Raw genomic sequence first — 27,758 nt, 5'->3', positions numbered from 1 at the left:
ATCTTTTCCCTCTCTAGCTCAGCTGTCTCTGCTGTCTGTTTACTTATTTTTTAGCATCTGCATTGCTACAGATGGAATCTTTTTTCAATGGGTGATTTTATTGCTGAGTAACAGGAGTTGGACTGCATACTAATTATGTGCCAACCATTGTGCTAAGCACTTTCCACTTACTAAATAATTTCATCCTCACAATAATACTATTATTTCCCCCAGGATTTTGGGACCAAGTAACTTGAGAGCTTAAGTTACTTGTCCATATTCACACAGCTAGTAAGTGAGAGGCTGCATCCAGACAGTCTGACTCCAGCACAGCAGTTTTAATCCCTGTTTACTTCCACCAGGGGCTCTGCTGCTCTGAGCTTCTCATACTGATGGTTGTCAGCTCACAGAAAAAGCACCATACAGACAGGGTACTTTCAAGAATGTTCCAGAAAGATAGGAGAGGGGGCCTCCTTTGGATGCCAGTGTTTGAGGTGTAGTGGGACTCTGGTGCTCAAGAAGTAAGTAACCTTGACTTGCATTACAAACCAAAGACCCTAGTTTCCAAGTGCCTGGTCTCTCTTGGACCTCACCAGCTGTACCCTGCCCTAAATACACTGGCTGACTCCTGGGACATGGCATCAGTGCCCCAAGACAGAGGTGAGATTGGAGTCTCACTGCCATCTTCTGAAGCTCTTCGCATAACACCTTTCTGTGGAGCCAGTCCTGAAGACCCCAAGAGTTCCCCTTGGCTATAACTGAATAGCATATATCTCAGTCTAAGCCCATTCCAAAGGGCTGTGCCCATGTCGCTGTCCCATTGCCCAAAGCCTCTTCTGGGATTTGCCTCACTCCTCTTTCTGCCACATCTTCTGGATGAAATCACCAACAGGATCTCAGTTATTTTAGGAAGGCCTGAAGAACAGAATAAAGCATGCTAATCTCCCTTAATTTCTAAGTTGAGGGAAAGAAGACCAAAATGTCATCATTTCTGGCATTGTCCCCAGGGGTCTCTGTCCTCTGACTGTACATGTTCTTTGACCTACTTTCTCCCTTTGTCAATTCTGCCTCCTTGAGCCTACAGCTCTAGGGTGATTCGGGTAGATGATCAGCTAAGGGTTCAGGAGCTGCCTGCTCCCCCTCTCCTCCCTCACCAGTTCTTAGTCCCTTGCTGCTGACTCACATGCTCCTCCCGGGTTCAGTAAAGCTACTGGTGGCTTCCAAAGTCTGACCTGATTGTGAAGGCTGAGACTGGGGCTTGGGCACATTTGGAAAGTAAACAAAAAACCCAGCTGGTCACCCATAGATGCACACAAGCTAGAAATGCCCTACATCTGGATGCCCACAGGCATCTGGAAGGGCAGATTCTGGGTTTCTCTTCCGTCATCTGAATGTGGTTAATTATAAAGAGGCCACCTGCTCTTCTAAACAAATAGAGAACTTAGCACGATGAACCTGGGCAGCTTTGCTGAGACAGTGAGACTGGTTTCACCTATCCAAACCAGTACTATTACTACTATTAACAACAGCAAGAGTATCAGTGGCAGACTGTAAAAGTGGCTACAATTAGTCTCCTCTCTGAATCTATACCCTTTATATCCCCTCCCAAAAGAAGTGGCCCCTATGTCCCGTTTTGTGATCCTGGGATGGCCTCCTGCCTGCATGGGCCAACAGGATGTGTCAGTTCAGAGTCTGCATACTTTGGTTCTCCCTCAGAATTCTGTTCCCAAGACTAGCCTGTGGGAGGAGGCAAGACCATGCAGAGCAGAGATGAGCCAGCCCAGCTAAGGCCAGGCTAGACAGGTCTATCCAGCTGAACCCTGCAGATGGGCAAGGGAGCCCAGATATCAGAAGAGCCACCTTGCTGAACCCAGCCTTAATGCCAACCCAGGGCTTTTGTACTAAATAGCAGTTAGTATCCACAAGAGACTGGGTCTATGACTGTCAGCAGATATTCACTGTGTAAGCTCAATCCCTTATAAAAAATGGCATAGTGTTTGCATAAAGCCTATGCAATACTTTCATAGACTTTAAATCTTTAGATCACTCATAATACCTCATTCAATATAAATACTCTGTAAATAGTTATTGTATTGTTGAGTGCCTAACAACTAGAAAATTCTGCACATGGTCAGTACAGATGCAACCATTGTAAGCTTACCTGGAAGTTTTTTTCCTGAATACTTTTGATCCATGATTGGTTCAGTGTATAATCAGTGCATACAGAACCTGTGGATACGCAGGGCCATCTGGACACAGTTTTATTTTGAACCACTAAGTTTTAGAATAGTTTTTCACGTAGAACAAGCTAACAAGTTAACACACAAAAGTTTTTGTATGTGTATGTAGGTGAATTTCAGGATTTAAAAAATAGTAACATAATAAAAATCATCAATAATAAATAATAATAATTAATGATAATCTTTTTTTTCAGTTACACAAACACTATAGCAATTTTAAGTCAAAGAGAAAAGAGTTGCTTATCATCTCTGACCTTCCCAGGATCTATTGGCAAGGGTTGAACATTCCAACCCAGGACCCGTGCACCACCCCCATAGTTAGTTCTCCCCCAGGACAGGATGCAGCTGGACCCACTCACCAGGATCTTAGTGGTATAGGCGCTATTGATGGCGATAGCATTGACCAGCAGCTCCATGGTCTTGGCATTGATGGAGCTGGGGTCGGGGACCTCTCTGTAGTGGACATCACCCACATAGGCCTGCACCACGGTCATGCGGTTGGTAGTGAGCGTGCCTGTCTTGTCTGAGCAGATGGCCGTGGCATTGCCCATGGTCTCACAGGCATCCAGGTGGCGGACCAGGTTGTTGTCCTTCATCATTTTCTGGGAGAAGGGGCAGGAGAGAGCGCAACGGTGAAGAGGTGAATGCGAAGTCGGGGTGCAGGCACCACAGACCCCCTGGCCCTGCAGCCCTAACACCTTGGCTGCTTTTGCAAGCGCAGCCCCTCTCCTTCTCTGTTACTATTTGCACCACTTAAAAGACTAACTGAATTTGTTAATTTGAGTTACAGAAGTCATCTGCATTTTTTGTGGAAAAAATAGTGGAAAGGATAAAAAACTAAGACTGTGTCTTCCCTCCTTACTTTCAGTGTTTCACTCTTCATTCAACATAAATGACTGTTTCTTGTTTGGTTATGGGTTTTCTTAAGTATATCATTTTTTTATTCTTCTGGCACCTGGTTTTCATTGTTACTTTAATTTCATCAAAAATAAATTTAGGCTATTTATGCATTTGAGGGAATACAATTGGAAAAAATCAAAGTATCAATGTCATTATTTCTTGGTGATAGAATTTCACGTTTTTATTGACTTCTTCTTCAAACCTATAGATTCTGTTTTTCTACAATGAGCACATATTATAACTTGCATAATGAAACTTCCAAATTTCTTACACAAAAAGGAAAAAGAAAAATGAGCCATAAACTAACACTTAGAATGGATATATCTTGTATATCAAATTCTCTTTTTAAATGTATAACAAAATGGAATCCTGCTGTAATATCATTAATTTTTTTTTTTTTTTTTTTGGTACTGGGGATTGAACTCAGGACCTTGCACTTGCAAGGCAGGCACAGTGCCACTGAGCTAAATCCCTGGCCCATTAATATTTTCTTCTGTATAACTCTCTTCCTCTCTGGCCTAGCTCCGCGGTCCTAGTTTCTTCTAGGTTCTTAAGCAAGTAATGTAAATAAAGTAATTTCTCTCCTCTCTCTGCATTTCCAGAGTCTTCCCAAATTGTTAATTTATTTTTGTTTATATTAGTATGTGTTTTCAGTACATTCATTGTGGGAAGTTGGAATGTGTATATAACACATTTCAATTCTTTTTATGTCCCTGTCCCTTTCCCTCCCTTTGCCCTCCCTCCACCAATTGGTTTCTTTCCCATTTCTCCCTGTTGTCTATTATTTGTCTTTTAATAAAGCAATTCTCAAGAAACCACATTCTTATGCAGGCTTTCCCCAGAAATGTGCTGAACCCATCTGGCAAGTGGGGACCTGAAAATGTGTGGAAGGCAGAATCAGATGGATCCTGGTCTGTGCCTAGGGGTTTGATGTCCTCAACTCTTCCTCCTCATACCAACTGCTTATAACACAGTTAAGATGGGAGTATAATTAGAATGCTTTTTTTTTTTTTTAGCTTTGGACAAGATAAAACTCTTATTTACAAATATTCTATCCTTAAAGTGTACACATAAAAGGATTTGAATAAAATATATTTAAAATCATAGGAAACAAAGCCAAATTCTGCTAAAATCAAGAGACAGTGGTGATATTCAGAAAATCAAAACCAATCAACAGCCCCAAGATGGTTAAGACAAATTGACTGAGACAGAACAGCCACATTAACTTTCCCTTGAGCCCTCTATCTCCAGGATTTTTGGTTCACAAGCTAATAACTAGCTCAAGCATATCCACGCTATTTGAGGTCTTATTTCTACCCACCTCATAAAATGGTGGAGCCATTAATTTAATAAATACAATATCAAAGAGGTTACCTCTATCCACAAAAATACATTAAGAAAACTGTTGCTCAGAGGGACTGGAAATTCTCTTAGGAATAGCGTCATATAATGTGGGAAACATTGTCTAAATCCAGGCACATTTTCTTGTAAGGTCTTACTTCAACTCAACCCGAATTTTGTTTCTTTCTGGGATCTTTGGTGATAAATTGGCAACAGCAATTTTAGTCCATAGACCAAGCCAAAGGCTATTTTTTTCTTTCAGTTCAGCACCCATGTATTCTCATTCATCAGAAAATGTAAGAAGTATATAAGTTGTTGATAGTAGCATCAGGAATACAACAATCAGGAAAAAACTGGCTACCAATTACTGTACCTGAGACCATTGCTAATAAGAAGCTTTAGTAAGTAGCTTTGTGATCTTGGCTATAAATGCTATGTTAGGGTGACTTTTGAAATCTCTGGACATTCAAGTAGGTTAGTTTTTCCATTTTGTAAGAGGAAGATTGGGTGATTAATATCTTTTTCCAGAGGCTTCCTGGAATAAAGTTGGCTGGTGTGAAGTGAGTTATTATGGGGAAGAGTGCCTACAGGTAAAGCTTGAAGACTTCACACTTTTTCCTCCCACCAGGTGTTTTGTGTTTCTTGATTCTGTTTGGGCCACAGAGACCTCAGAGTTGCCATGGTAGATCTGGGCCTCCTGAACTTTTCTCAGTTCCCTTTCCAGTATGGCTATCTTAGACTTTTCCAAGTTTGGCTGCTGCTGGAGCTCCTGTGTTGTCTTCAGGGAGGGCCAGAGAACTTAACTTCTGGCCAGAGCTGCAGAAGAAGGTCTCTCCCTTGGATCAGGGTGGATCATATTCTTGAGCAAATTGTGAAAATCTTCTGTGAGCTCTTGAGAAACATCTGGAAAGTTATGGATATGATCCCACACTATACCACAGGTGGGTAAAGTCTTCGCTCCTGCAGTCATTGCAATTGTTAATCCTAGGGCAAATATGTTGGCTTTGGGAATGTGTCAATAATCCTCTTGCAAAATTTCATTAGCTAGGAAGCAAACATCTCCCTCCTCCACTTGAGGTTTGATTATTGACATCATATGGCCCAGGTCACCAATTTTATACATTACATTGGCAGAGAGAAACCAATCAGTTTCATTTTCAACCTCTTCTGGAGAATCACTTTGAATGTTATAACATATGAAGACGTCACTAGGCTTGATGTCCTGGTGTGACAGGCCAGAGTTGTGGAAGTATTTAAGCACCAAGGAAGTTTGCAGAAGAATATCTCTGAGTTTTGGCTCTTGGAAATGATTATGAGACTTGATGTTTTCAGATATAGCAGCTTACCAGCTTCCATCATTGTAATATTCATTCTGAATGATCATATGGTCATCTTCTGCCCATGAGGAATAGTACCATACCACACAGGAGTGATGCCCAAGAACTGCATGAGCATAAACTTCATGCAGACACAAATTCTCATTTGATAATGCTACCAAAGGTTTTGTAGAGTGCTTTAATGCATAAACATACCCATCCAGCCTCTCAGTGCACTTGTAGACTATACCAAATTCCCAACTCCAATTTTTTCTAGCTCCAAGACTTCTTTTTCATAGCAGAAAGCCATGTTAGCTTCTTGTAGAACACTTTTTTTTGGCAGGTAGCCCTTGTTGTAATTTGGCTTTCTTTGCACCAGCTTCCTCAGAATCTCCTGGGGTTTTCCTCTTGCCCTTTGATTTAAGGAATAATTTCTTATAGGACTCAGGGGTAAAAGGGTTAACACTGACTAGAGACAGTGAGGAGGACTCATCCATGAGGTAAGCAGGTGTGGGCCACAAGTGCTTAGCTCTTTGGGGGAGGACCTTCCCTGTTGATGAAATCACCAGCTGGCTCAACAGACTTTTGGGAGTGGAGAGATTGTCATCCTGCTGCAGGCTGCTCCTATAGGTGGCTGGTGGTGGTGTCACAGGACACTTGGGAAGGTGTGACCCTGGAGTCTGCAGAAGTGAATCTGGATGTTCCTTGACTTCCCCCTGAGATGTGCCAAGTTCAGGTATGTTCTTGAGGGGAGTCCTGGGAACCTCTTCATCCTGAGCCTCACCCCTCTCAGGGCTTTGGGTTAGGGTCTTCACATCTTAAACCTTACCCTTCTTGGGGCTTTGGCTTGAGGTCTTCACATCCTGAACTTCACTCTTTTTGGAGCTTTGGCTCAGAGCCTCAAGCTGTCTTGTGTTGTCTTCTGCCCTTCATTCTGAGACTCTTCTTCACAAAAGGAAAAGTTTAATTTCTGATTTAGCTCTTTGTGAACACCTTTGTCATCCATCTCAGTGAAGATGACTATAGTGTAGCAAGGCGATCTTTCAGAAGGGAACAATGAATGGACAGACAGAAAGAGAAAAGAACTGAAAGCAACAAGTTCCACAACTTCAGCTTTCCTTCCTCTCTGTCAGCTAACAGCTGCCAGAATAGTTTTAAAAGAAGCTTATGTGACTAAAAACTGAGTATTGGGCTGAGGATTTAACTCAGTGGTTCCTGTCCCTGCCTCGCAAGCCCAAGGACCTGAGTTCGATCCCCAGTACCAAAAACAAACAAACAAACAAACAAAAAACCTGAGTATTGGTAGGATTATGTTAGTGCATTTTCCCTTAAACTGTGATAATAGCAATAATAAATGTATGTGGAATGGATGATCAATAGAAATCTGAACTTGCAACATACTTTAGAGTCTGCAAAACCCTTTTGCATTTATTTTCTTGTCTGATGTTATAAGAATCCTGTGATACTCTGGGAAGCTGAGGTAGGGAGATCTAAAGTTTCAGCTCAGTCTGGGTAACTTAGTGAGAGTCTTCACATGTAACTCAGTGTGAAGTGCCTGGGTTCCACGCCCAGTACTACAAAAACAAAACAAAACAAAAAATCCTGTGAGACCTGAAGAGGATCCTTACAGTCCATTTTGGTAATGGGAGAGATCTAAGCCAAGTGGGTTGACCAGGGCCACACACTTGGTGAGGCCGAAGGCTGGAATTCAGGCTCAGCCCTGCTGGCCCTCACACCCTGAATTATCCCATACAACCTCAGCCCACCTTCTCTCTCTGAAGAGGGTTTGTCTGTTGGCCTTAAGACCTCTCAGTTGGGATTGTCTTATCAGGTGGACATGTGCAGCTATTGGGCACTTGAAGTGTGGCTAGTCCAAAGTATAGGCATAAAAGATACACTAGACTGGGAAGACATTACAAAAAAAGGCACATAAAAGAAACATTTCTATAATTTTTATATTGATTATGTGTTGGATTGATAATAATTCAGACATATGAGTTATGAAGGAAAAAATATGGAATGCTTAAATTTAAAAACATTATAGTATAAGGTGCATTGCCACAAATCCCCATCAAAATACTCCCTCTTGCTTCGAACACACTTATCTTAATGTTCCTGTCAGTTTCTGAAGCAGCTCTGGAAGTCTTGTTTTGTGAGTGTCTTTAGTTGTACTCTTGTGGCTGCCTCAATGTCCTGAACTGATTCAAAATGTTTAACTTTCATGGTCTTTTTTGACTCAGGGGAGAGTCAGGAGTCCCAGTATCAGCTCTGGTGAATAAGGTGGACAAGGACACACCACCATGTTTTTAGGGACCTGAATTTCTGCTGGATGGCCCTTGGCAGCAACATTCACTACATTTTTTTATCACGTCTCTTAAAGACACTCATGAAAGAGGACTTCCAGATCTGCTTCAGAAAGTGGCAAGAATGACGGGGTAAATGTGTTTCAATAAAGGGGGAAGATTTTGAGGAAGATCAATGGCAATGTGTCTTTTACTGTAATAATTTTTTAAAGAATTTAAACATTCACCATGTATTTCAATCACACTTCGCATTGGGTTAAGAAAATTATATTATTAAAGTTAGCCTTACCTGTTTCTTTTTACTTTTAAAAAGATGTAACTACTGGGACATTTAAAATGACAAATATGGCTCCCATTCTATCTGTTCGGGGCAGCCCTGAGAGGTCATCCCTGTGCTCTTGGGACACTTGGTGGCAGCCCTTGGGTCTAGCCTTTTTCCTGGGCTGCAGCTCTGTTGTTCACCAAGTGAAAGCATGAGTAACATGACCTAGGCTGATCAAGGTGCCAGGGGCCAAAGACACACACTGCAGGGGCCTAAGATCCTGTGCACATAGTCCCCCAAGCTCACTCTGCACAACTCTCAGGGAAGCCCCAGCTCTATGGGGTGGCTGTGGAGAGACCCTACTTATGGCCACAGAAGTGTCACCCTTGCCAGGCCCTGGACCCCATGAAGAGCAATATGTTGTGACCTATCGGGGCTTTGGTTTGTGGGATGGGATGGAGTTTCTCTGAGAACCCTAAAACGAGGAGATGATAAGGGCTATATCCTTTACACAGAGCTGCCACTTGCTGGCACCAGCCTGGAGATCTCTTTTCTGTATGAAATTACATCGGCGCCCAGCCCAAATTCCGGCGTGGAAACCGATGCTCGCTGAGTCCTCCCACGGCCCTGCCAATTTCTCACAGCAAAGGCCTTCTTTGTGAACACAGCTGAGCCACACCTTATGGGGACATCTTGGCATCAGGACACTGGGAAGCAGGAGCCCAGGGCTCTGCCCTCGAAGCTGGGGAAGCCTCTGGGAGGAGGGAAGAAATGAGTGGGCTGTAAGAACCTGAGGTAACCCACAGAAAGTCAGACTGCAGTGCTGGGCTCTTGCGACACAGACAGAGGCAGGGCTCTTCAGAGCCTTGGTGCACAGGAAAGCCTCCCAGGCCTGAGATTCCCCAGCAAGTGCTCATGGGCCTGGCTGCCCTCCATTTATCTGCTTTTAAAACCTCTTAGCCAGGCCAGGTGGCACATACCTGTAATCCCAGCACTCAGGAGGCTGAGGCAGGAGGGCCACAGTGAGTTTGAGGCCAGTTTGTGCTATATGATGAGTTCAAGCTCAGCCTGAACTACATAATAGTGTAGTGTAGTGCAGGTCAGCCTGCACTACATAGTCTCAAAAAACCCCCAAGCCAAGGTGCCTATAGCTGCGATTGCCAGGTCTCCATCTAGATTTGGTGGGATTGGGTGGGTCTGGCTCACACAGTGGTATCTGCATTGTATTTTTTCTGCAGTGCTAGGGATTGAACCCCGGCCCTTGTGTATGTCAGCAAGTGCAGACCAACAGGTTATACTCATGTCCTATTTTATTTTTTAAAGTTGAGTTGACTGTCAATAAACATTTGGAGAGTTCATACAAGTCCAGATTTCTGGCTTCTCTTGAGAACGCTGTGAAGAACTGGCCGCCCTGAGCCTGCACCCCACAAGGAACACTGGGCCAGCTGTGAAGTGGGGACCCTGTGGTCAGGGTGTGGCTCTTGCTTGCCCCAGGCTTCTGAAGGTGTCTGAGTTGTAGGGTCTGTGCAGTCCTCTCTCTAAGCTCCTGGTGCACCTGCAAGCTTCTTCTTAGCTCACTTCCCCATCCCCACACCGACTGCCCCCCACCCCTCCGCTGGGGGCTGTGCCTGCAGCTCACCTTCACCGAGTAGGCCAGCGAGATGGTGACAGCCAGTGGGAGGCCCTCAGGCACAGCAACCACCAGCACCGTCACACCGATGATGAAGAACTTGACAAAGTATTGCACATACACAGGCGTGCACTCAGGCAGCCATGGCTTCTTGTTCACCACGAAGGTGTCCACAGTGAAGTAGAGCACCAGGATGATCACTGTGATGGCTGACATCACCAGGCCTGTGACATGGAGACAGCTTGTTCAGAGGTTCCAGGGGTGGTTAGGGAACAGGGTGTGAAGTAAAACTTGCTGAAGCACTCTTGGATCAGACAGACCCTGGCCCACCTCCCCACTTTACTACCTTCTTGCTTTGTGACTGGAGCAAGTACTGGAACCTCAGTGAGCCTTAGTCTCTTCTTCTGTACAATGGGCATACAAATCCCCTTTATGTGGTTTTCCAAGGCTGAGATGTAGTAACACATGTAAAACAACTAGCACAGTGTCCATGAGACACTTAGCAGGTGTCCTAGAAATATGTGCTGTACAGCAGTAGGAGAGGAGAAAGCGCCATCGGTGTGAAACTGACACTGCTTATTTACTCATTCATCTCACATCTATCATGGGCTAGGCACATAGTAGTTCCTAGTCTGTGAATGAGGGACACAGCAGTAACAAAGCCAGAGTTCTTGTCCTTGGGGACCTGATATCCTAGAGGGGGAGGCAGTCAGGAAACAGAAAGACAAACAGTAGCAAGATCATTTCAGATATGGAGAAGAGCTGTGAAGGTAAACACTGATATGATGTGGCAGAAGGTGACAGAGAGTGGCAGGGAGAGCCAGGGCAGCCGGGGGTACATTTCAGGAGGTGACATTTGAGCAGACACTGAAACAAAGTGGGGAATACGTATCTGGTGACCTGGGGGAACAGCATTCCAGGCAGGAGAAACAAAAGGTGGCCATTTTTTGGATGAAGAAGCTGAGGCTCAGACAGGAAGTGTCTTGCTCTCAGCCACAGGCCAGGTAGGTGCTATAGCAGTAGGGACACAATTGGTGACGTGTCCGGATTCCCCAGGGTTGCCATCTGCAACTTCAGTGTGTCCATCTCCCACAAGGGCTGGGAAATGGCTTCTACTCGCAGCCTCTGCCAGAGGAGGATGACATGTGGGCCACTGGAGTCCCTTTGCCAGGAAGGGGCTGGGAGGACACCGCCTCTACCTCATGCTCAGTGTCCCAAGGCCCAGCTACATGCTGCAAGGTAGAAAGGCCCTGCTTCATTGTGCATGGTCCAGGGATCCCAGGGACAAAACTAGGAGCTGTCTCTAGAAATGTCTGCAGCACTGGGCTCCTTCCCTAGCTGGGACCTTCCCTGAGGGCACCCTGCATACATCCTGTGCCTGCCACCTCATTTTTGCTTTCAGGGCACTCAGCCCAAGGGAAAGGCAGGGGTGATTTGTGAACCCGACATGCTTGTCTGCAGGGTGAGGTGTGGGAGCCAGTACTACAAAGGGCACAGAGTCACCATCGCCTAGCCCCCTCCCCACCAGTGCTGTTTTCCAGCAGAGCCCTGTGACAACAATGGCAGTAGATGAAGGAAATCCCTCGGGCCCTCACCCCCACCCCCACCTCCAGCTGCAGAGACTCAGAGCCTGCTCTCTCCCTGGCTGACAGTGGCAGGGGTGGGAAACCAAGCTCCCAGAAGCCTGGAGCTGTCACTAGGCCCCAAGTTTAAATATAGACGGCCAGGCCTATAATTTGCCTCCCTTCTCCATGCTGTGGTATCTATAATTAGAGCCAGGGAGACAGCCACAAAGGAGGGAGCGAACAGGTGGGAAAGCCTTGGCATTTGCCACATCTGTAACCAGGAGGGGAGGTCAGGATCACGGGCTGGGCCTCACCTTGCACGGGACTGGCATTGTCTGCAGCTACTGCCTCAGCCGGAAAGCCTGGCTTGTTCTGTGGGGCTAAGACAATGGGCTTCCTGGGCTCCTGGCACTGCCTTCAACCCTTTCAATCTTTATTTCTGCACTGCAGCTAGGGTGGTCATTATAAACCCCAATCCATCAACCTGCTCAGACCTCTTCCCTGCTCAAACTCTTCCTTTGCTCTCCCTGTCCTGATGCTAAAGTCCATGTTGCCTAGAACTCCAAGCCCTGAAAGATCTGTTCCCTTTCCAGCCACTGCACATGCCAAGTGCTAAGCGCTCTGTGTATGTAATCTCCTTTATCCTCTAGCAACCTCTGAAGTAGGGACAAGTGTTATCCCCATTTTACAGATGAGGAGACAAAGGCTCAGAGCTAGGTAAAGTTATTTGGCCAAGTTCTCATAACCATGTTGGATCACAGGGCAGGCAGCTGCTCCAGAGCCTTGGCTTTTGGCTTCACTCTTCTGCCCTAGTAAGTACTGAGTGCCTGCTCTGTATGGGACTCAGCTTGCTTGCTGTGGCAGAGAAGGGCTGGCTTCTAGGACCATCTGACTCAAGCCCCTTGCAGATCAGGTGCTCGAGGGCCTGGTCCTGCTGCATACTCACCTGCCTTGCCAATCTGCACAGCCAGCTTGGTGAGCTTGCCCTGCAGCACGGACTTCTCCTTCTTGTGCATGTTGGCCTTCTTCTTGTCATCGGCATCGCCACCCTCAGCACTCTTGAGCGGCTGCATCTCCATGGCTGCTGCCCCATCCTGCTGTTTAGCTGCAGGGGCAGAACATGCACATGCACATACAAAGACACAGACACAGACACAGACATGTGTGGGTCACCCTGCAGCCAGCCACGTGTTCCCCACCTTGCCTGCCCAGGGAAGTGCTGGCCACCTGCCTGTGCTGCTCATGGCTGCCACAGAAGCCTGGGATGGGACCTGCTTTTTCTGGAATCTCTGGTCCCTCATTGTCCCGGAACTGGAATCTAGGATTCCCAGCAGCAGTGGGCTACAGTCCCTGGGGGGCTGAACAAGGCCACAGACCGTACCCAGATGGTCCCTTGTCTTTTCACTCATCAGACAAGACAAAGACCTTGGGATTTCCCAGTATGTCTTTAAAGACATGCTATTGGGAGTGAGTAGACAGGAGGGACAAAAATGCGGCTTAAAAAGTAGAAGAGAGTGTGCCCATGCACAGATGCTGTGTCCCTGTCCCCAAGCACTGTGGTCTCTCTAGTGTGACTGCCTGGAAGGCTTGTGGCCTTTTGGACAGAAATGAGGACAACTCTTATCCTACCCTGTCCCGCCACCTACAAAGGCCACAAAGCCTCAGCTTCAAGTCTTCAGTGGAGGGTGGTAGAGCTCAAAGGCTGGGGAGATACCAGCCCAGCAGTGTCCCCTCTCCCCACTGGCAACACATCTTTATTTGGCTTGGTACCCCAAGAACCACAGTGGCACCTCCAAAGACTCCCATGGGTGTGGATGTATCCACCCGGGCCCAGTGAGTTCTTGCCCCTGGTGTGGCACTCAGCTCTGGTGGGGAGGGGCCACGGGGCCACAGGAGTCGTTAGTGCAGAGGGTTACCTTTGCTCTGGCTGGCGTCCACATTGCCATCCTGCATTTTACCTATACGACAGAGAATTTTAACAGACAACAGAGAACAGACAGCACAGGTCGGTCAGCACGAAGACGCAACAGGCCACAGACATTCACATCACAGACGAGGAAGGGCTGAGCTGTTTGGGGTGGCAGAGGAGGCTTGGAGCAAGGGGAGCCTTGCCGTCCCCGTAGCCGCAGGGGCTGTTGGTCCTGGGGGGCTTGTAAGGGAGGGTTTCTGTGGGAATAAGCTTGGTCTTGAGCATTTTACATGTTACAGGACAGTGTCTGAGGGAAAAAGGGGCCAGAGTCTACTGGCAGGGAGGAGAATCTCAGGCCCCCAAACCAGCCCTTTATGATGGCTTTGGTTTGTGTGTTTGTGGGTGGGAAGGAGCGAAGATAAACTTGTTCAGCTACTTCTTTTTTGTTTTTCTATCAAAGAACACACGAAAATATTTTGGAGAGAGAGAGAGAGAGAGAAAGACTCTCTAGAATGGAGAGGAGTATGGAGAGGTACTGAGGACAGTGTGTTCCTTTGTTTCTGGGTCCAGAAGGGATGATTCTACTTCCTCTGTGTCTCTCTGAAGGGTATAAAGCTGTGGCATGGATGACCCCCTGCCCAACAGCCTTGAGAGTAACTGGCAGGGAGTGAGTAAGAGGTCCCCATGGGTGGTTTAAGAGGACCCAAGGATGTCTGGGGGCCTCATGGAAGTGTCCTGACCCAAGGAGAAGCTACTGACACCTGGGGAAAGGGGTCTTCATTTTGTGGCTAAGTAGGGTTAGGGACTCTCTCGGGAACCCCATCCCATCTCAGGGCCATGTCGCCTAGTGCAGAGTCAGGGTTGAATCTGAAGCTCTCACCCTGTAATGAGGGCTGCCTGGGAGGCCCCTGTCCTGTGTCTCTCAAGACAACTCCCTTCACCCACAGCCTCCTGTCCACAGGGCCTTTGGGCCTTGTCACCTCCAGAAACCTGAGAAGGTCAGCCACCTGGACGTTTCCTGCCAGACCCACCAGCTGCTGAGTCCTGATGGCCTCCATGGTCTCATCTAATGCCTGCCTCGGCCTCTCCAACAAAGGATATCCTTGCCTTGCTCCATTGACAGATGAGAACCTGAGGATCCGAGAGGGAAGTGCCCTGCCTCTGTCTTGGGCGGAAGCCCAGGGCTGGCCCCAAAGTGCATGTGTATTTCTACTCTGCCCTGTCTTCTCCAGAAGCCCCTCAGCCCAGAGAAGGGGACTCAGGGGAGGGCTGCCTGCCAGGTTCCCCAGGGGCTTGTCACCAACTAGCTGCATGCTTCACCTCTTCTTGCTTCAGTTTCCACTTTTGTACAACAGGGTAAGATGTTCGTGCTGAGTGCCCAAAGGTTCCCTCTCTAATCACCACTCTCGTGGTTCACCCTTTGGCTGTTTACAAGGGTTGTTAGCTGATGTTATCTCATATGGGTCCCTGCAAGGTGGGGCAGGAGGACTGTCAACACTGCAGTTTTACAGAGAAGGACACCGAGGCCAAGGGAGGGTCAGAGGCAGCCTGCACTCATGGAACCTCCTCACAAGAATGCAGAAGTGACTCAGGAGTGAGCAGCGCTGCCCTGGACCCTGCCAGCCCTCCCTGACCCAGTGTCTGCTGATGCTGTCTCTGTTGCCTTTCCTAGCCAGGGCTCAGCAGCTCACCCCGGTGTTTAAAGAGAAAGATCTTTGCTGCTCTGTTGTGAAAGTCTGCCAGATTTAAAATGATAGGGAGAAAACTTTTTAGAGCAAACAGGAATTTATTTCTTAAAATAATTTTACTAACTAGGCTAAGGGGTATCAAAGGACTTGGCTTCAATAGACTCTTTTAGAAGGCTCAAAGGGGCCTTTATTTGCATTGCATATTATCAGATGTGCTATCTGGTGTGTGCATCCATTAGACTTAGCTAGCAATTTCCTCTTTTATTGCCATAGTGATCATGTGGCCAGAAAAATGATCACCAATGCATATGTTGGAGGAAGGGAGCTATGGTCCGGGAGTGCTATAGCACAGATGGCCTGGTTTCTCAGAAGAAAGGGACTTATTTAGGGCTCTTCTTGGCCAAACTGGTGCCTGCCTCACCCTGTACTGTGATGGGGCCAGGAGGCTGGGCTGTATTTCAGGGGAACCAGGGATGTGGGACAAGACAGGGGGCTGGGCTGGGGTCTCGGAGGTTCTTCTCTGATTCCAGACACTGAGCTGGGAATGGCCTTTTCTCTTTTGCTATCACGAGGGGCAAGGGTGTGGAGAGCAAAGATTTTGTGGGATTCCCGTAAGGTGAACTGATCAATAAGGTTTGGAAATACAGATGCTAAGCTAGGAGACTTGGGAAATGTCACTCCTTTTCTCCTTCTGAAATAGGGCCATGTCAGCTAGGGCAATGCTTACGAGATGTTCCTGCAAAGTGCTGTGAGGATGTTGGGAGTTCATGGTGATGTACATCAACCACGAGTAGAGCTGTGACTAGAAGTGATATATTGGATAGTGACATGTGAATCCATGTAAAAGGAAGCAATAATAATAGCAATCACAATGCCTCCAAGGTGACTGGAACAGACCCACCTTTCAGAGGGGACTCTTGGGGGAGGAGGACGGGGATACTGTCACTTAATTTTGTTTCTCTGTATCTAAGTCATCAAGACTGGCTCACAAGAAAGAGGGGATATCGCACTGCACTCCCTCTTACTTGCCAAGATTCAGTCTCATGCCTCTGAACCTTTTATGTGTTTTCTCCTGGAGCCTGAAAAGTTTGTTAAAATTCAGATACTCATTTAGTTGGTCTGGGGCAGGGCCTGGGATTTTGCATTTCTGCCAAGCTCCCAGGTGACACTCGGGCTGTGGCTCTTCTGATCACATTTTCAGTAGCAATGGCTCCCATCACTGTTTCCCAAAGTATATAATAGGGCACAACAATTCCATAGTGTACTCCCAGGAGAGGTCCTGCTATCAAATCAGCCCAGGGTCCCTGGATGACCGACCAGCCCCCACTGCACACCAGCATGTTCCAGCTCTGAGAAGTTGTGTAAGGAAGAAGACTCAACTCAGTCCAGTGTTCTCTAAAATCCTTGACCACAGGTCCTTCCCTGGGGGGAGACCTCTTCATTTCCCTGCAACACTTACAAGATACACCAGGATGGGAAATTCTGTATCAGGAGGAGAAGGAGCACACTCTTTGGAGCCAGCCATCTGGGATCTGCATGGAAGTCATAGCTCTGTTGCTTTCTAGCTCTGGGACCTTGGCTAGTGTCTTGACCCCCTTGAGCCTCAGTCTCCTCATCTTTAAAGCGGTGACAACACAACCTGTGTTATGGGACTTCACAAGGGTTAAATGAATGAAGAGCATGAAACTCTTGCAACAATGTCTGATAGACAATACATGGTCAAGAAATAAAAATTCCTATCTTTTCTGCAGTTTTGCTTGGGATAATTGGGCTTTTGATCTGCATTTTGGGATTGAAACTCCCTTTTTGTGGGGGAACTGGCCAGCCGGGCTGGGGTCTGTATGCTTCACCTAGGAGAAGTGGGTGCCACCTTCTGATTCCTCCTCTCTCAGCCATAGGTTTGCCCACATCACTCTCCCTGTCATCACTGCTCAGTTACCCTCCCTGATGTGTGACACCTCCCACATCCCAAGCTGTCCTCCTTCCTCCTCCTGGACCTGAAATAGTCCTACCCCAAATTAGCACATGGCTTGCAGAAGTGCCTTGCCCAATCCAGACATCTTTAAGGTGCTTCCATCCTCTGTCACTGTGACGGTAGGCGGCTTGGCCAGAGGTCTGGGGCAGGACGAGGGTCTCCATGCTTTGCAGGAGTGGTGATGGGTGTGTGATATAAGGGATGAGACTTCTCTAGCCCAGTGCCTCGTAGGCAGTTATGCTAGGAAACAAAGACCTTTGGCCCTTCTCTTGGCTTTTTTGGGATAGTGTGCTCATGGCCAGGCCCTAATGGCTCTGAATACCTCCTGAGCAGCCTGAGTGACTATCATGTTATCTCACTTGATGACATGGGTGGTATCTGAGTCAACAGAAGCCTCATCTGTTGCCCTGATGATGGGAGAGTACAGAGATTAGAAATCAGAGGCTGGAGGCAAGAGAATGGAATTCCTGTTTGCCTGTGAATAGTAGAAGAATAAGGTGCAGATTCTCAGGGACACAGGCAGTCCCAGCCCCACCCCACCCACCGCCCAGAGGAGGGAGCAGTAAGAATGCAGAGACCTACAAACACTCGAGCACAGGCAACAGTGAGAGACACCAGTCTACACCAAAGGCTGGAGCTCAAGTGGCCCTGGGCCTATGTGCTCCATGAAAGAAAAGAGGAACTAATGTCTCCCAGTGGCTCAGCCATGCTATGGGGCGGGGCCAAGGAGTGGAGCCACCTGGGTCCCCTGCCTCTTGCCTCCAAGACATTTTAGTGGCGGTTGGGAGCCTTCACTGGGAATCCAGATGTTGGCTTCAGTTCAGGTCCCAACCTCAGGCAGTCTTCCCAAAGCCAGAGCAGGAGTGCACTTAGGAGAGGGCAACACTGTGTGAGATGCTGCTTCTTGGGGGCCAAATCTGAAGCTAAAGCCATATCCCACTTTGGGGTTCCCTAGGGGTCTAGGACCCAACCAGAGCCAGCACTGTTTTGGTAGCTACAAGGGCCCCAGTGAGTCCCATGCCATGGCTCCACCCTTAAGCACCTGCCCCATGTGAAACAGTTGCTACCTGGGCCATGCACATCCAAGGTCTGTGCGGTCGGAAGAGGTAGACAAATCCCAGAGTTGGGGTGGAGGAGAATGACCCCATCACCCACACCCAAGAGAGCTCGCCACGGAGACGTACCATTGACTAGGCTGGCATTTGCACTATCTGCAGCATTTGAAGCTGCTGCACCGTCTGCTGCTGGAGGGTGGGAGGGATGGAAAATGCAGTATGTCACAATGAGAAAAGCAACAACCAGAAAGACACAAACCCGCCAGTGGGGACCACGCCACTCTATTCTCAAAACCAAACCTCTGCTGGAAACTGAGAAACTCAAATGTGGTGTGAAATGTTCCCATGGAGATGCCAGAGGGGTAGGGGTGGGGGGGACTCGGACATGGAGGTTTTAGAAATAAAGCATGGAGGGCTAGCAGGTGGTTGAGGGGATGGCGCCCTTCTGTGCAGGGTCTGTACCCCGCTGGCCCAGCTGGTCAGGTGGGTCTTCACCAGAGTGAGTGTCAAGAAAATGTCTGGCTGCCCCTTGGGGCCAGAGTGTCTATGACCAGGAATCAAGGCAAAGTGTCCTGTGAGAGGGATAGTGAGGGCCCCGAGCCCTCCCAGGGGTGTGTGCTCTGACCACCATCATGCTGTCAGGGCATCAGGGGAACAGGTGCCACTGGTGGTGGCTCAGGATGTGTCTTCAATGTAGGGTACTGCCTATTGCCACCTCCTCCTTCCCTCACCAGCAACCTAGAGAGCACCCTGGTAGCCCTCAAGTGAGATATCCCACTGTCTAAAAGGCAGCGTCAAGTGTGTTGCATTTTGCACCCAAGAAAAGGCACCAGTGCCATTTTCTCCATTTAGGACTCAGAATGTGGAGGTGGGCAAGTTCAGCCATATTCCTCTTCCATGGCTGGGGACTAGGAAAAAGACCCTGTGGAGAAGGATGCTGCTGCGGCTGGGGGACACACTGTGTGGTTTCTGGTGAGGAGCTGGGATGGGCTCCATGGGTGGTGCTCAGTCCCGAGGATGTGTACAGATGGTACTGGGGACATTTGGCATTAGCTGATTGGGTGAAATCCTGAAGGGGTTGGAGGGCAGAGTGGGTGTTGGCTTGTCCTGCTGGGCAGGCACCACACAAGGCACAGAGGGGCAGCTGGGAGTGCAGGCCGGGGGCCTCCTTCAGCTGTGTGCTGGTCATCTAGGGGGAGGGCATTGTGGGAAAGGCTGCTGCTATTTCTAAAAGCCCCATCTACCCTGAGGGATGTCTTACTGTACCTGGTAGCTGAAGGCCATCCCCCTTCTTCACACCTGTGTGATGATTTTTGAGACATGTTAATGAAGGAGAAGCACATACAGCCTCATCTGCCCACAAGCACATGCACATGCATGCACACACGCACACATATGCACACGGCTACACAGCCATTCACCCTGAAATGGGAACATGTGGTTGGCAGGCTCTAAGCTACATTATCCCTGGTTCAGACAACGGGACAGGGAAGAAGATGGAGCTTAGTCCCTACTGAGTTGCACACGCTGGCCTGAGATACTGGGGTGCCTCCCAAGATTCCTCTGCCACGTCCCCTTTGCACCTCCCTCTGCATGATGCTGAGCCTTCTGACCACATGTTGGTGGCATGCATTCATCATTCAGTGGGGGACCTTGATCTACACTTCTGCGGAAGCTGAGGATGGTCTTTCTTACTGGCATTGTCAAAGATACAGGTCTAGCCTATGAGGATTTCTGTCTGCCCCTGAGATGGATCCCAGAAAGGCCACAGAAACATGTCTAGGCTTCCATATCCTGCCTGGCCTCTGGAATCTTCCCAGCTGCTTGCGTGTGGGCCTGGCTGACTGCCCTGGCCGCAGACTGTCACAGTGTGTGGACTTTGTCTTGACATCCTCTTCCTAATCAGACTCTCTTCCAGCACCCCTTGCTCTCCTCAGCTTGATTTCCCAGACAGCTCAGCACCATCATTTCTGCCAGGGGTGGAGGCATAGCCATAATCTAAGAGGACCCACTAGGACAGTGACGGAAAACCTTTTAGAGACCGAGTGCCCAAACTGCAACCCAAAACCCACTTATTTATCACAAAGTGCCAACACTGCAATTAAACCCGAATTCTGAGGTTTCAGTTCAGCAAAAACAACTGATACAACCTGTGACATCATTGCAGAGAGGGCTCTGCATGCCATTAGTTCACTACCACTGCAATAGGAAATGGGTTTGTCCTCAGGAATAGGCAGCCTCCCACCTTGACCTGGGCTCGGTGCCTGAGTGGCCTCTGGGACTGGAGGTAGCAGAGCTACCTTGAGCCTCAGGGAGAGGCCATCTGTCCTCTGTCAGGCCATATGGGATCCCCCCGTAGAGCCTGCAGCAGGGGACAGCATGGATGTGTGAACGGATGTGCTCCCTGAGACCGAGTGTGGGTGTCAGCTGGGAAGCTGGCTGCTGTGGTGCCTGAAGCCTAGGCTTGGGTTGGGGTTGGGGCCTCCTGTAGGAGCATTTCTCCTCTGTCCTATGAGGCAGGACTTTGAACAGCCCCTTGTGAGCAGAAGGAGGTCTGTTTTCCAGGGTGGAGGAGGAACCAGAACCCAGGCAAAGTGGCAGTTCCAGGGGACTGGGAGAGATGACTTCAAGCAGGCTTTTAGCCATGTTCCTCTGCACATGGCTAGGATGTGTAAAGTGGTGGGTGGATTTCCAGCTGTGCCATGCAGAGACAGCAACGCTGAAGGGGGTTTCTACTCCACAGTAGAGTAATGATGAGACCAGGTCCTGTGGGCTGTTCTATGCTGCCACTGAAGAGTCCACAGCTTGTGTAGCCTCCTGGGCCTGCCCAGAGGGGAAGGAGGGGCCTCCGAGACACAACTGGACAGGACAGAGACCCGGACGAGATCCTGAGATGAAACAGAGAGCACCCACCTGGCCCTAGCAGGGCCTTGAGGATGGAGGAGGTGGCTTTTGGCACAGGGTGTGGACAAAGAAGTCACTCAATAACTAGTGTGAGTGGACAAAAAAAGAGTGGCCTTCAAAGCACCTCTCCTGGTCTGAGGGTGGGTAGGCTTACCTTTTTTGTCTTTCTTTTCTTCCTCTTCACCACCGGCGCCCAGCAGGGTAAAGATGATGCCAGTCTGAGAGTTCACGCCCACGGCAGTCACTACCATCCGTCCAGAGCCCTCCATCACATGGGTCCCTGGAGAAGGGCAAAACCAAGTTACCCTCACAGGCCAGAGCCCCTCCCTGCAGGAGTGGGAGGAGCATAGCCCCCAGCTCCCAGCTCCCCAACTGCTAAGACTGTGGGGTGCTCCTTGGGGTTAAGGACAGCAATAGGGTAGACTTGGGGTTGAAGCATTGCTGCCCTTCAGTTCTCAGTGCCCCAAACAGCTCCAGATCCTGACTGACCACTCTAGCCTGGAGTGCGGCTTCCTCCTCTGTCTCTCTCTCCCCCTTCCTCTCCTGCTGCATAGGTCAATGAGGGAATACTCTTTTCTTACTGATAGTACTTACTGATTTTTTTTGGGGGGGTACCAGGGATTGAACTCGGGAACTTGAGCTTGCAAGGCAGGTGGCGGAACCACTGAGCTAAATCCCTGGCCCCATCTTACTGACAGTACTTTGAGTCTGCTTAATGCTGCAACTAGGAAGGCAATGCTAAGCAAACCCTACACCACACTGCTTAAAATGGGATCCTAAAAATCTGTGAGAAGAATTTAGGGGTTTGCAAATGTGGTGAGAAAAAAATTACAGCTTTATTTTTTTCACAAACCTCTGATCGAAATTCAGCACGCTCTCCCTACTATGAATGTAGGCAACAAGTGCTAGGAGTGCTTCTGATGTCCACAGCATCACAACATGCATAATAATCCTGTATTTTTAATGTCATTTCTCAGTGGCTGCAGACATTACTGGTGATTACCCTATGTTATCACCGAGCTGGTTATTATACTACCCACTAGATCTTGTTTAATGTGGCCACCAAGAAGCACACAGATGTCTGTACCACACCTTTTTCACTATATTTATCTCAATATAACTGGGTTAGCTGTTCTTATTTCATTTCACACACTTTGAAATTCTGAGTAGGGGTGGTCCACGATGACACCAGTCTTCCTCAGGGATTAAGGACCCCTTTGGATAGAACTCTGGGCTGCTCAAACTGGGCTTCAAAAGGCTGCAGGATTCTTTCAAGGGCCTGTGCGGCAGCTCTGTGTGCAGGGTCAAAGGGGTCTACTCCTGCTCATCTTCTCTTGACAGTTTCCGTGTCAACTTTGTTCAGTGCAACCCACCCAAGCCCACATGGGGGCTGTGGCAGGGTGAGGATAACATGCAAAGGCGGAAACTCGTCTACATATATGATGGAGTACCCGCCTCAAAGAAGGACATTCTGACACATGCCAAGCACGGGGACCTTGAGACATTATACTGTGTGACATCAGCCAGTCACAAAAGAGCTGCAGAGACTCGAGATCTCAGTGCAACTTGTCACCAAGAGCCTCTCTGCTTTCCAGTTCACAAACCCCTTTAGAGTCATCTAGTCAGTGTACACTGGGCCAGGGCCCAAGCACTTCCTTAATGGGGACCCAGGCTCATTCCCAGTGGCATCTGCCTGGCCCTCCCCCAGGTTCTTAATGCCCCTTGTGGGGTGCATGCCTGCAAGTGTGCCACACAGGCATCTCAGCCTCTGGGCCTCAGGACCTTAATGCTCTCTGTGGACAGACAGCTCCAGTGAGCTCTGGAAGCAGGTGGGCTGGCCAGTCCACATACTGACATGGACCCCAGAAAGCCCTGAGCTGTTGCAGAGCCAGATTCTCATACAGTGAACTCACTGCCAGGCACAATGGGCATCACATGTTGACTCCAGACGGGACTCCAGGTAGAGTGGCCCAGGCCTGGGACCCCAATCCTAACAGTAACTTCTGACAAAGAACCTTCTTGGGCACTGGCTCAGCTTGGGGGTCCGAGAGAGGGGCTGTTTAATCTCCCCATTACACAGATGAGAAAACTGATGTCACACAGGGTGAGCAAGAGCACAGGAGTTTGTATTCACAGAGCTTGCAAAGAAGGCACAACAGCAACCAAGCTAACTTTTGAAGCACACCTACTGAGCACCAGGTGCAGAGCTGCCTGTTGTGGGCAACCAGCTCACCAAGCACTCTCACAGAGGCCCTCAGTGGTGCAGGAGGTTGGCAGGGGAGATGGCTCACCTCGAGCTCCCCTTGGTGAGGGCAGAGCAGCTCCTGAACTCTGCAGTCCTCCAAGCCCACAGTCTTGGCCACATAATACTTTGCCTAAGAGATGAGGCCCCAACAGCTTGCTCTCAAATACGGGCATGAAAGGCTAGCTGGCAAATGAGGTGCCAGTTCTCTGGCCTGGGTGGCCACAGGGAGGCTGTTCACCACCTCCCCAGCAGAGATGGGATGGAAAAAGACACAGGGGGCCAATTTCCACCCAAGATAAGCAGACCTCAAATGCCTTCGAATCTGATCGCTCCCATCCTGGCAGCAGCAGAGAGCTGGCAGCTCCTCTCTGAATCCCTGGCAGGAGCAGGTAGGGGCAAAGGTGAGCAGCCTTGGGTGAGCCTGGAGCTCAGAAGCCCACCACTGGGTGAGGGAGGCTTGCACGATCACCCCCCCCATCTCCTCCACATCCTGTCAGTCTCCCTCGATGCTACTTAGCCAGCATCACCCTGTCATATTCCCTGAGGGTTTGAGTGACTCCCTGAGGGGAAAAGGACTCAGTGCCCCCAGGCGGAACCCAGCCTTCTCCTGGCCCTGCCCACTGCCTCCTGCCACAAGGCCTTTGCTCTTGGACCACACAGCTCACTGGCCTTTGTCCCCACCCCTGCTCATCCTTCCCCTAGGGGTCTCCCTGACTCCCACAAGGGGATTTCCTTTCTCCCTCTGAACTGGCCCAGTCTTCCCTGGGCTGGTCCCAGGCCTGGCTCCCTGAGGAGGCTCTGTACTCCCTGAGGGCAGGGCCCAAGTGCAGCCTCCTCTTGGCCTCCACAGTGCTTGCCTGGCTTGTGGCTGCAGCACCAGCACCACCTCTTTTGCCCTCCTTTTCTGTATTCTGCCGGCTGAGCATGCATAGCATCTATAATGGAGGATACTCTCCCCCAGCAAACCATCCTTGTGGCCACAATCATCCCGGCTTGGCCCCTGCTCCGTTACTTCCCTGGGCTGTACCTTGCCCTGCAGCAGGACCTCTGAGAACCAGCATAGCTGCCCTCCTGCCAGAAGAGGAGAGGAGTAGCATGGGCGGCTCCCTAGGCAGCTCCAGGCCGCCTGGGTGGGTCAACAGGTACACCAATGAAAGGTCAGGCAACCAGCTCTCTCCAAAGAAACCACAGGGCCTTGGGTAAGGCCAGAGTGACAGCCCCTTGGGTGCGGAGTCCTGGCACCAGGACTTCACTCGGCCCCTGGACACCATCTGTGGCCCCTGGCTCCTCTAACTGCCCAGAGAACCCTTCAGAACACACAGAACTCAGCTGGTGTGTGGGCTTAGGCCAGCCCCTCTCCTCCCTGGACCTCAGCTTTGTCATCTGTGAGATGGGAACACACTCAGCTGGCTTAGGTCATCACCTCTCAGCAACAGTGTCTGATGTGCTGGGTACTGGGGGTGGGGAGACTGAAGCTACATCCTGTGTGGGGCAGGGCAGCTCCATCTCAGGCACAGAGAGTTTTGATGGGGCCACAGGCAGGACAGACAGGCATCTTGGAATGTCAACTCCACACCAGGTGTGGAGGATGCAGCAAGGGCCTCCATGGTCCCTGTTCTCTTGGAGCTCACAGTCTAGCCAGGGTTGAGGGCAGCAGACAGGCACCAAAATATGGGACACTGAGCACCCAGGGCCCAGTGGGCTGTTGGGGGCCAGAACCAGGTAAAGGTGGGAGGCTGGTGCGATGGCAGTGTCTCATCTGGGCCAGTGTTCAAGGCTCGTGGAGGAAGGGCTGGCTGTGGAGGGGCAGCTGACTCTGCTTGGTGCTCAACAGGGACCCACTGGAAGAATTTTAAAGGAGGAAGGGGAGGAGACAGACTATTAACTGAGGACTCACTGTGCACCAGTACTGATCTGAGCTGCTTTTCCCGCTGTGTCACGGGGGCTATGAGGTAACGCCCCCATTTCCAGGCCTTCAGCCTGGGAGGGCAGAGCCAGTGGGGTGGCCCCAACCTCGGGTCCTTCCCACCTAGCTGGGGAGGTTTGTGGGTGGAGTCCAGGAAGAGCCTTGGGGGGGTCCAGAGGGTGAGACACAGGAGGGAGCAGCAGGCAGGTGTGTCATTACCCCACAGAGTGTCCAACTCTGCCTGCGCTTCCGTCCCCGTCCCCTCAATTTTTCTTTCAGGGCTGGGGATGGACCCAGGGCCTCACACCCCCCCAGCACATGCTCTGCCACTGAGCCACACACCAGCCCTCCCTGGATTTTGGACCTGGCTGCAGAGGGATTCCACAGGCCCATTGCTCTTGCTGGACTCAGACCCTTCCTGAAGAGCAGGAATGGGTCCTGGACCTGGCCCGGATGTCAGCCGCTGCAGGGCCAGAGTCTTGTATTCTGGGAAGTGGGGACCACTGAGTACTTGCTGGCAAAGCTGGAGGGGCCTGTTTTATACAATGGGGCTGCAGAGCCCAGAGAGGGCAGACGACCCACTGAGGCTTCAAAGTGGGCAGTTGGCCTGGCCCTGGCTCCTGCTCTGCTCTCTTGGGTCTGACCTGCTAGGCCTGATGAGGAGCAAAGGGAGGGAGCCAGCCCACTACAGCCCAGATGCTAATCTCCATCACTGCTATAACACACAGCACCCCATAGCGTGCAAGACCTCCCTTCCGACAGCCCTGTGAAGTAGGTTCTGGTGCAAGAACAACCCCAAGCCCTTCTGCCCACCTGTGGCTTTCTGGCTCAGTGAGGTTGAGTGGTGGCCCAGGGTCACACAGCTGTGAGTGGTGGAGCTGGGACTTGAACCCGTGCTCTATCCACTACACCCCGCTGCCTCTCATCGAGAAGAGGCAGGGTAGTGTAATGGAGAGAGTGCGGGCCGAGTGGCAGACCAGGCCTTCTGCAGTCACGGTGTTGTCCTAGGCGGCAACGGCGGAGGTCCAGCTCGCTGCTTGGCCTGGCCTTCTGCTTGGTCAGGTGGGCAGCAGGCATTGGGATGTTGCCGAGTGCTGTGTGGCCTGGGTCTCCTGCTCTGGGCCTCAGTTTCCCCAGCTTCAAAGTGGGACAAAACTGGGGTTCTCGGGGATTCTCTGAATACCCAATATGGTGCACACTCACCAGCCTGGGTATCTCTTTCTTGTAACAGGGACTACTGCTCTCAGGACACTCAAGAAGGTCATGACAGAGGAGGATTAAAAAGCCCTGGCTCCATGAAGGACAAAGCAGAGACAAGGAGCTGCTTTATGTCAAAGGAGGCCAGAGAGGCGCAGTGTCCAGGAGCTTGCAGGCCCTGCACTGGTCCTAGTCCTGGGCAGGGATGATCAGTCAAATTTGACTATGGATGGGCCCTTAGGAACATGAGTCATGTCAATATGAACCTGGCTAAATGTGATGGCTATGCTGTGGTGGCTGCAGGAACCCACTGTTCTCAGGAGACACACCTGTGCCTAAGACTCCGGGGAAGAGGCACCCTCAGCACAAGAGAGAGGGACTGGGCACAGGAGCTGAATTAGTGGGGAGGACATGCATGAGTTCCCTTCAGATCATCTGTGCAACTTTTCTTGAAGCTTGAAATAATCTTAAAATACACAGCTAAACAAATAACCCCAGGTCAGAGTCTGCACTGTAGGATCCACGTACTCCTAAGTCTCTAGGGGACTCTTAAATCTTAGGAGGTGGGCCCTTAAGTCTGGATTTCCAGCTCTTCTGAAGTGAGTAGTGTGCCCACCTGGGGTCCACACGGCTGCAGGCAGCAGGAGGAGCAGCTGCACTCACAAGTGGTGCCCATGCTCCCTGCAGCCACATCTGCGGGAGCTGGCCAGGCTAAGCATCTCCACCCTGCCCACAGGACATGGACTCTTCCCGTCAGTGTGTGCTGGGGACCCACACTGGGGTTGGCTGCTCCCAGGTGCTGCCTGCACCCTTCCTGCCCCAGGGTGGCATCTCACATTTGCGGTGTTTGAAAGGACAGTTGTGCCTGTGCATCCTGTGACCCCCACAGCAGCCCTGTGGGGCAGGCGGGGTGACCCACAGGCCCCTCCATGCACAGACAGATATGGAGGCTGAGAGAGGTGAAAGGACTTATCCTCCGTCACAGGCCAAGCATGGCTGAGATCCCTGTGGCACAGCTTCAACCTTGCATAGGCAAGGACCATTCTGGCTCTGGTGAGCTGGGGGCTTCTAAGTGCCACCAGGACCCTGCAAGTGCCCTTGGCGGGTCCCTTAGGGTCCCTATAGGGTCATCTAACTGAGGGCCCATGAGGTCCCCAGCACACTTCAGGGCCCAGGGCATCTGGTCTGCACAGACAGGGGCCACGTGGCTGTGACACAGGAGTTCTGGGTACCCTGGCCGAGGCTGAGGTGGGAGCAGCAGGAGGGTGAAGAGAAAGGGGCTGCCCAGAGAGCAGGGAATGAGGTAAAGGCAGAGAGGGGGACAGATGTTTCTGAAGTCCAGG

General features: G+C 50.2%; 1 protein-coding gene and 1 pseudogene across 23 annotated transcripts in view; both read right to left on the bottom strand.

Moving 5' to 3' along the window:
- Atp2b2 (ATPase plasma membrane Ca2+ transporting 2) overlaps positions 1-27,758 on the bottom strand; it is a 355,181-nt gene that overhangs the window by 41,525 nt on the left and 285,898 nt on the right. For 9 of the 23 annotated variants that reach the window (XM_087217055.1, XM_087217060.1, XM_087217052.1 and 6 more), the window contains exons 6-12: positions 21,222-21,347; positions 19,430-19,462; positions 18,176-18,352; positions 13,453-13,494; positions 12,483-12,641; positions 9,981-10,195; positions 2,579-2,821 (exon numbers count right to left, since the gene is read on the bottom strand). In XM_087217055.1, coding sequence (XP_087073181.1) covers positions 2,579-2,821; positions 9,981-10,195; positions 12,483-12,641; positions 13,453-13,494; positions 18,176-18,352; positions 19,430-19,462; positions 21,222-21,347 — 995 coding nt within the window. The remainder of the gene's footprint in view (positions 1-2,578; positions 2,822-9,980; positions 10,196-12,482; positions 12,642-13,452; positions 13,495-18,175; positions 18,353-19,429; positions 19,463-21,221; positions 21,348-27,758) is intronic. The other 14 variants (XM_087217071.1, XM_004835328.3, XM_004835332.4 and 11 more) reach the window with 6 other exon arrangements.
- LOC101707254 (wee1-like protein kinase 2 pseudogene) lies at positions 4,108-6,671 on the bottom strand (annotated as a pseudogene).

Source organism: Heterocephalus glaber, unplaced genomic scaffold, assembly GCF_053883595.1.
Source record: "Heterocephalus glaber isolate CG9 unplaced genomic scaffold, H.glaber_assembly_v1.0 deba00000122, whole genome shotgun sequence".
Taxonomy (NCBI): Eukaryota; Metazoa; Chordata; class Mammalia; order Rodentia; family Bathyergidae; genus Heterocephalus; species Heterocephalus glaber.
Note: the sequence above shows the minus strand (reverse complement) of the source record. Positions and strands in the feature narration are given on the sequence as shown.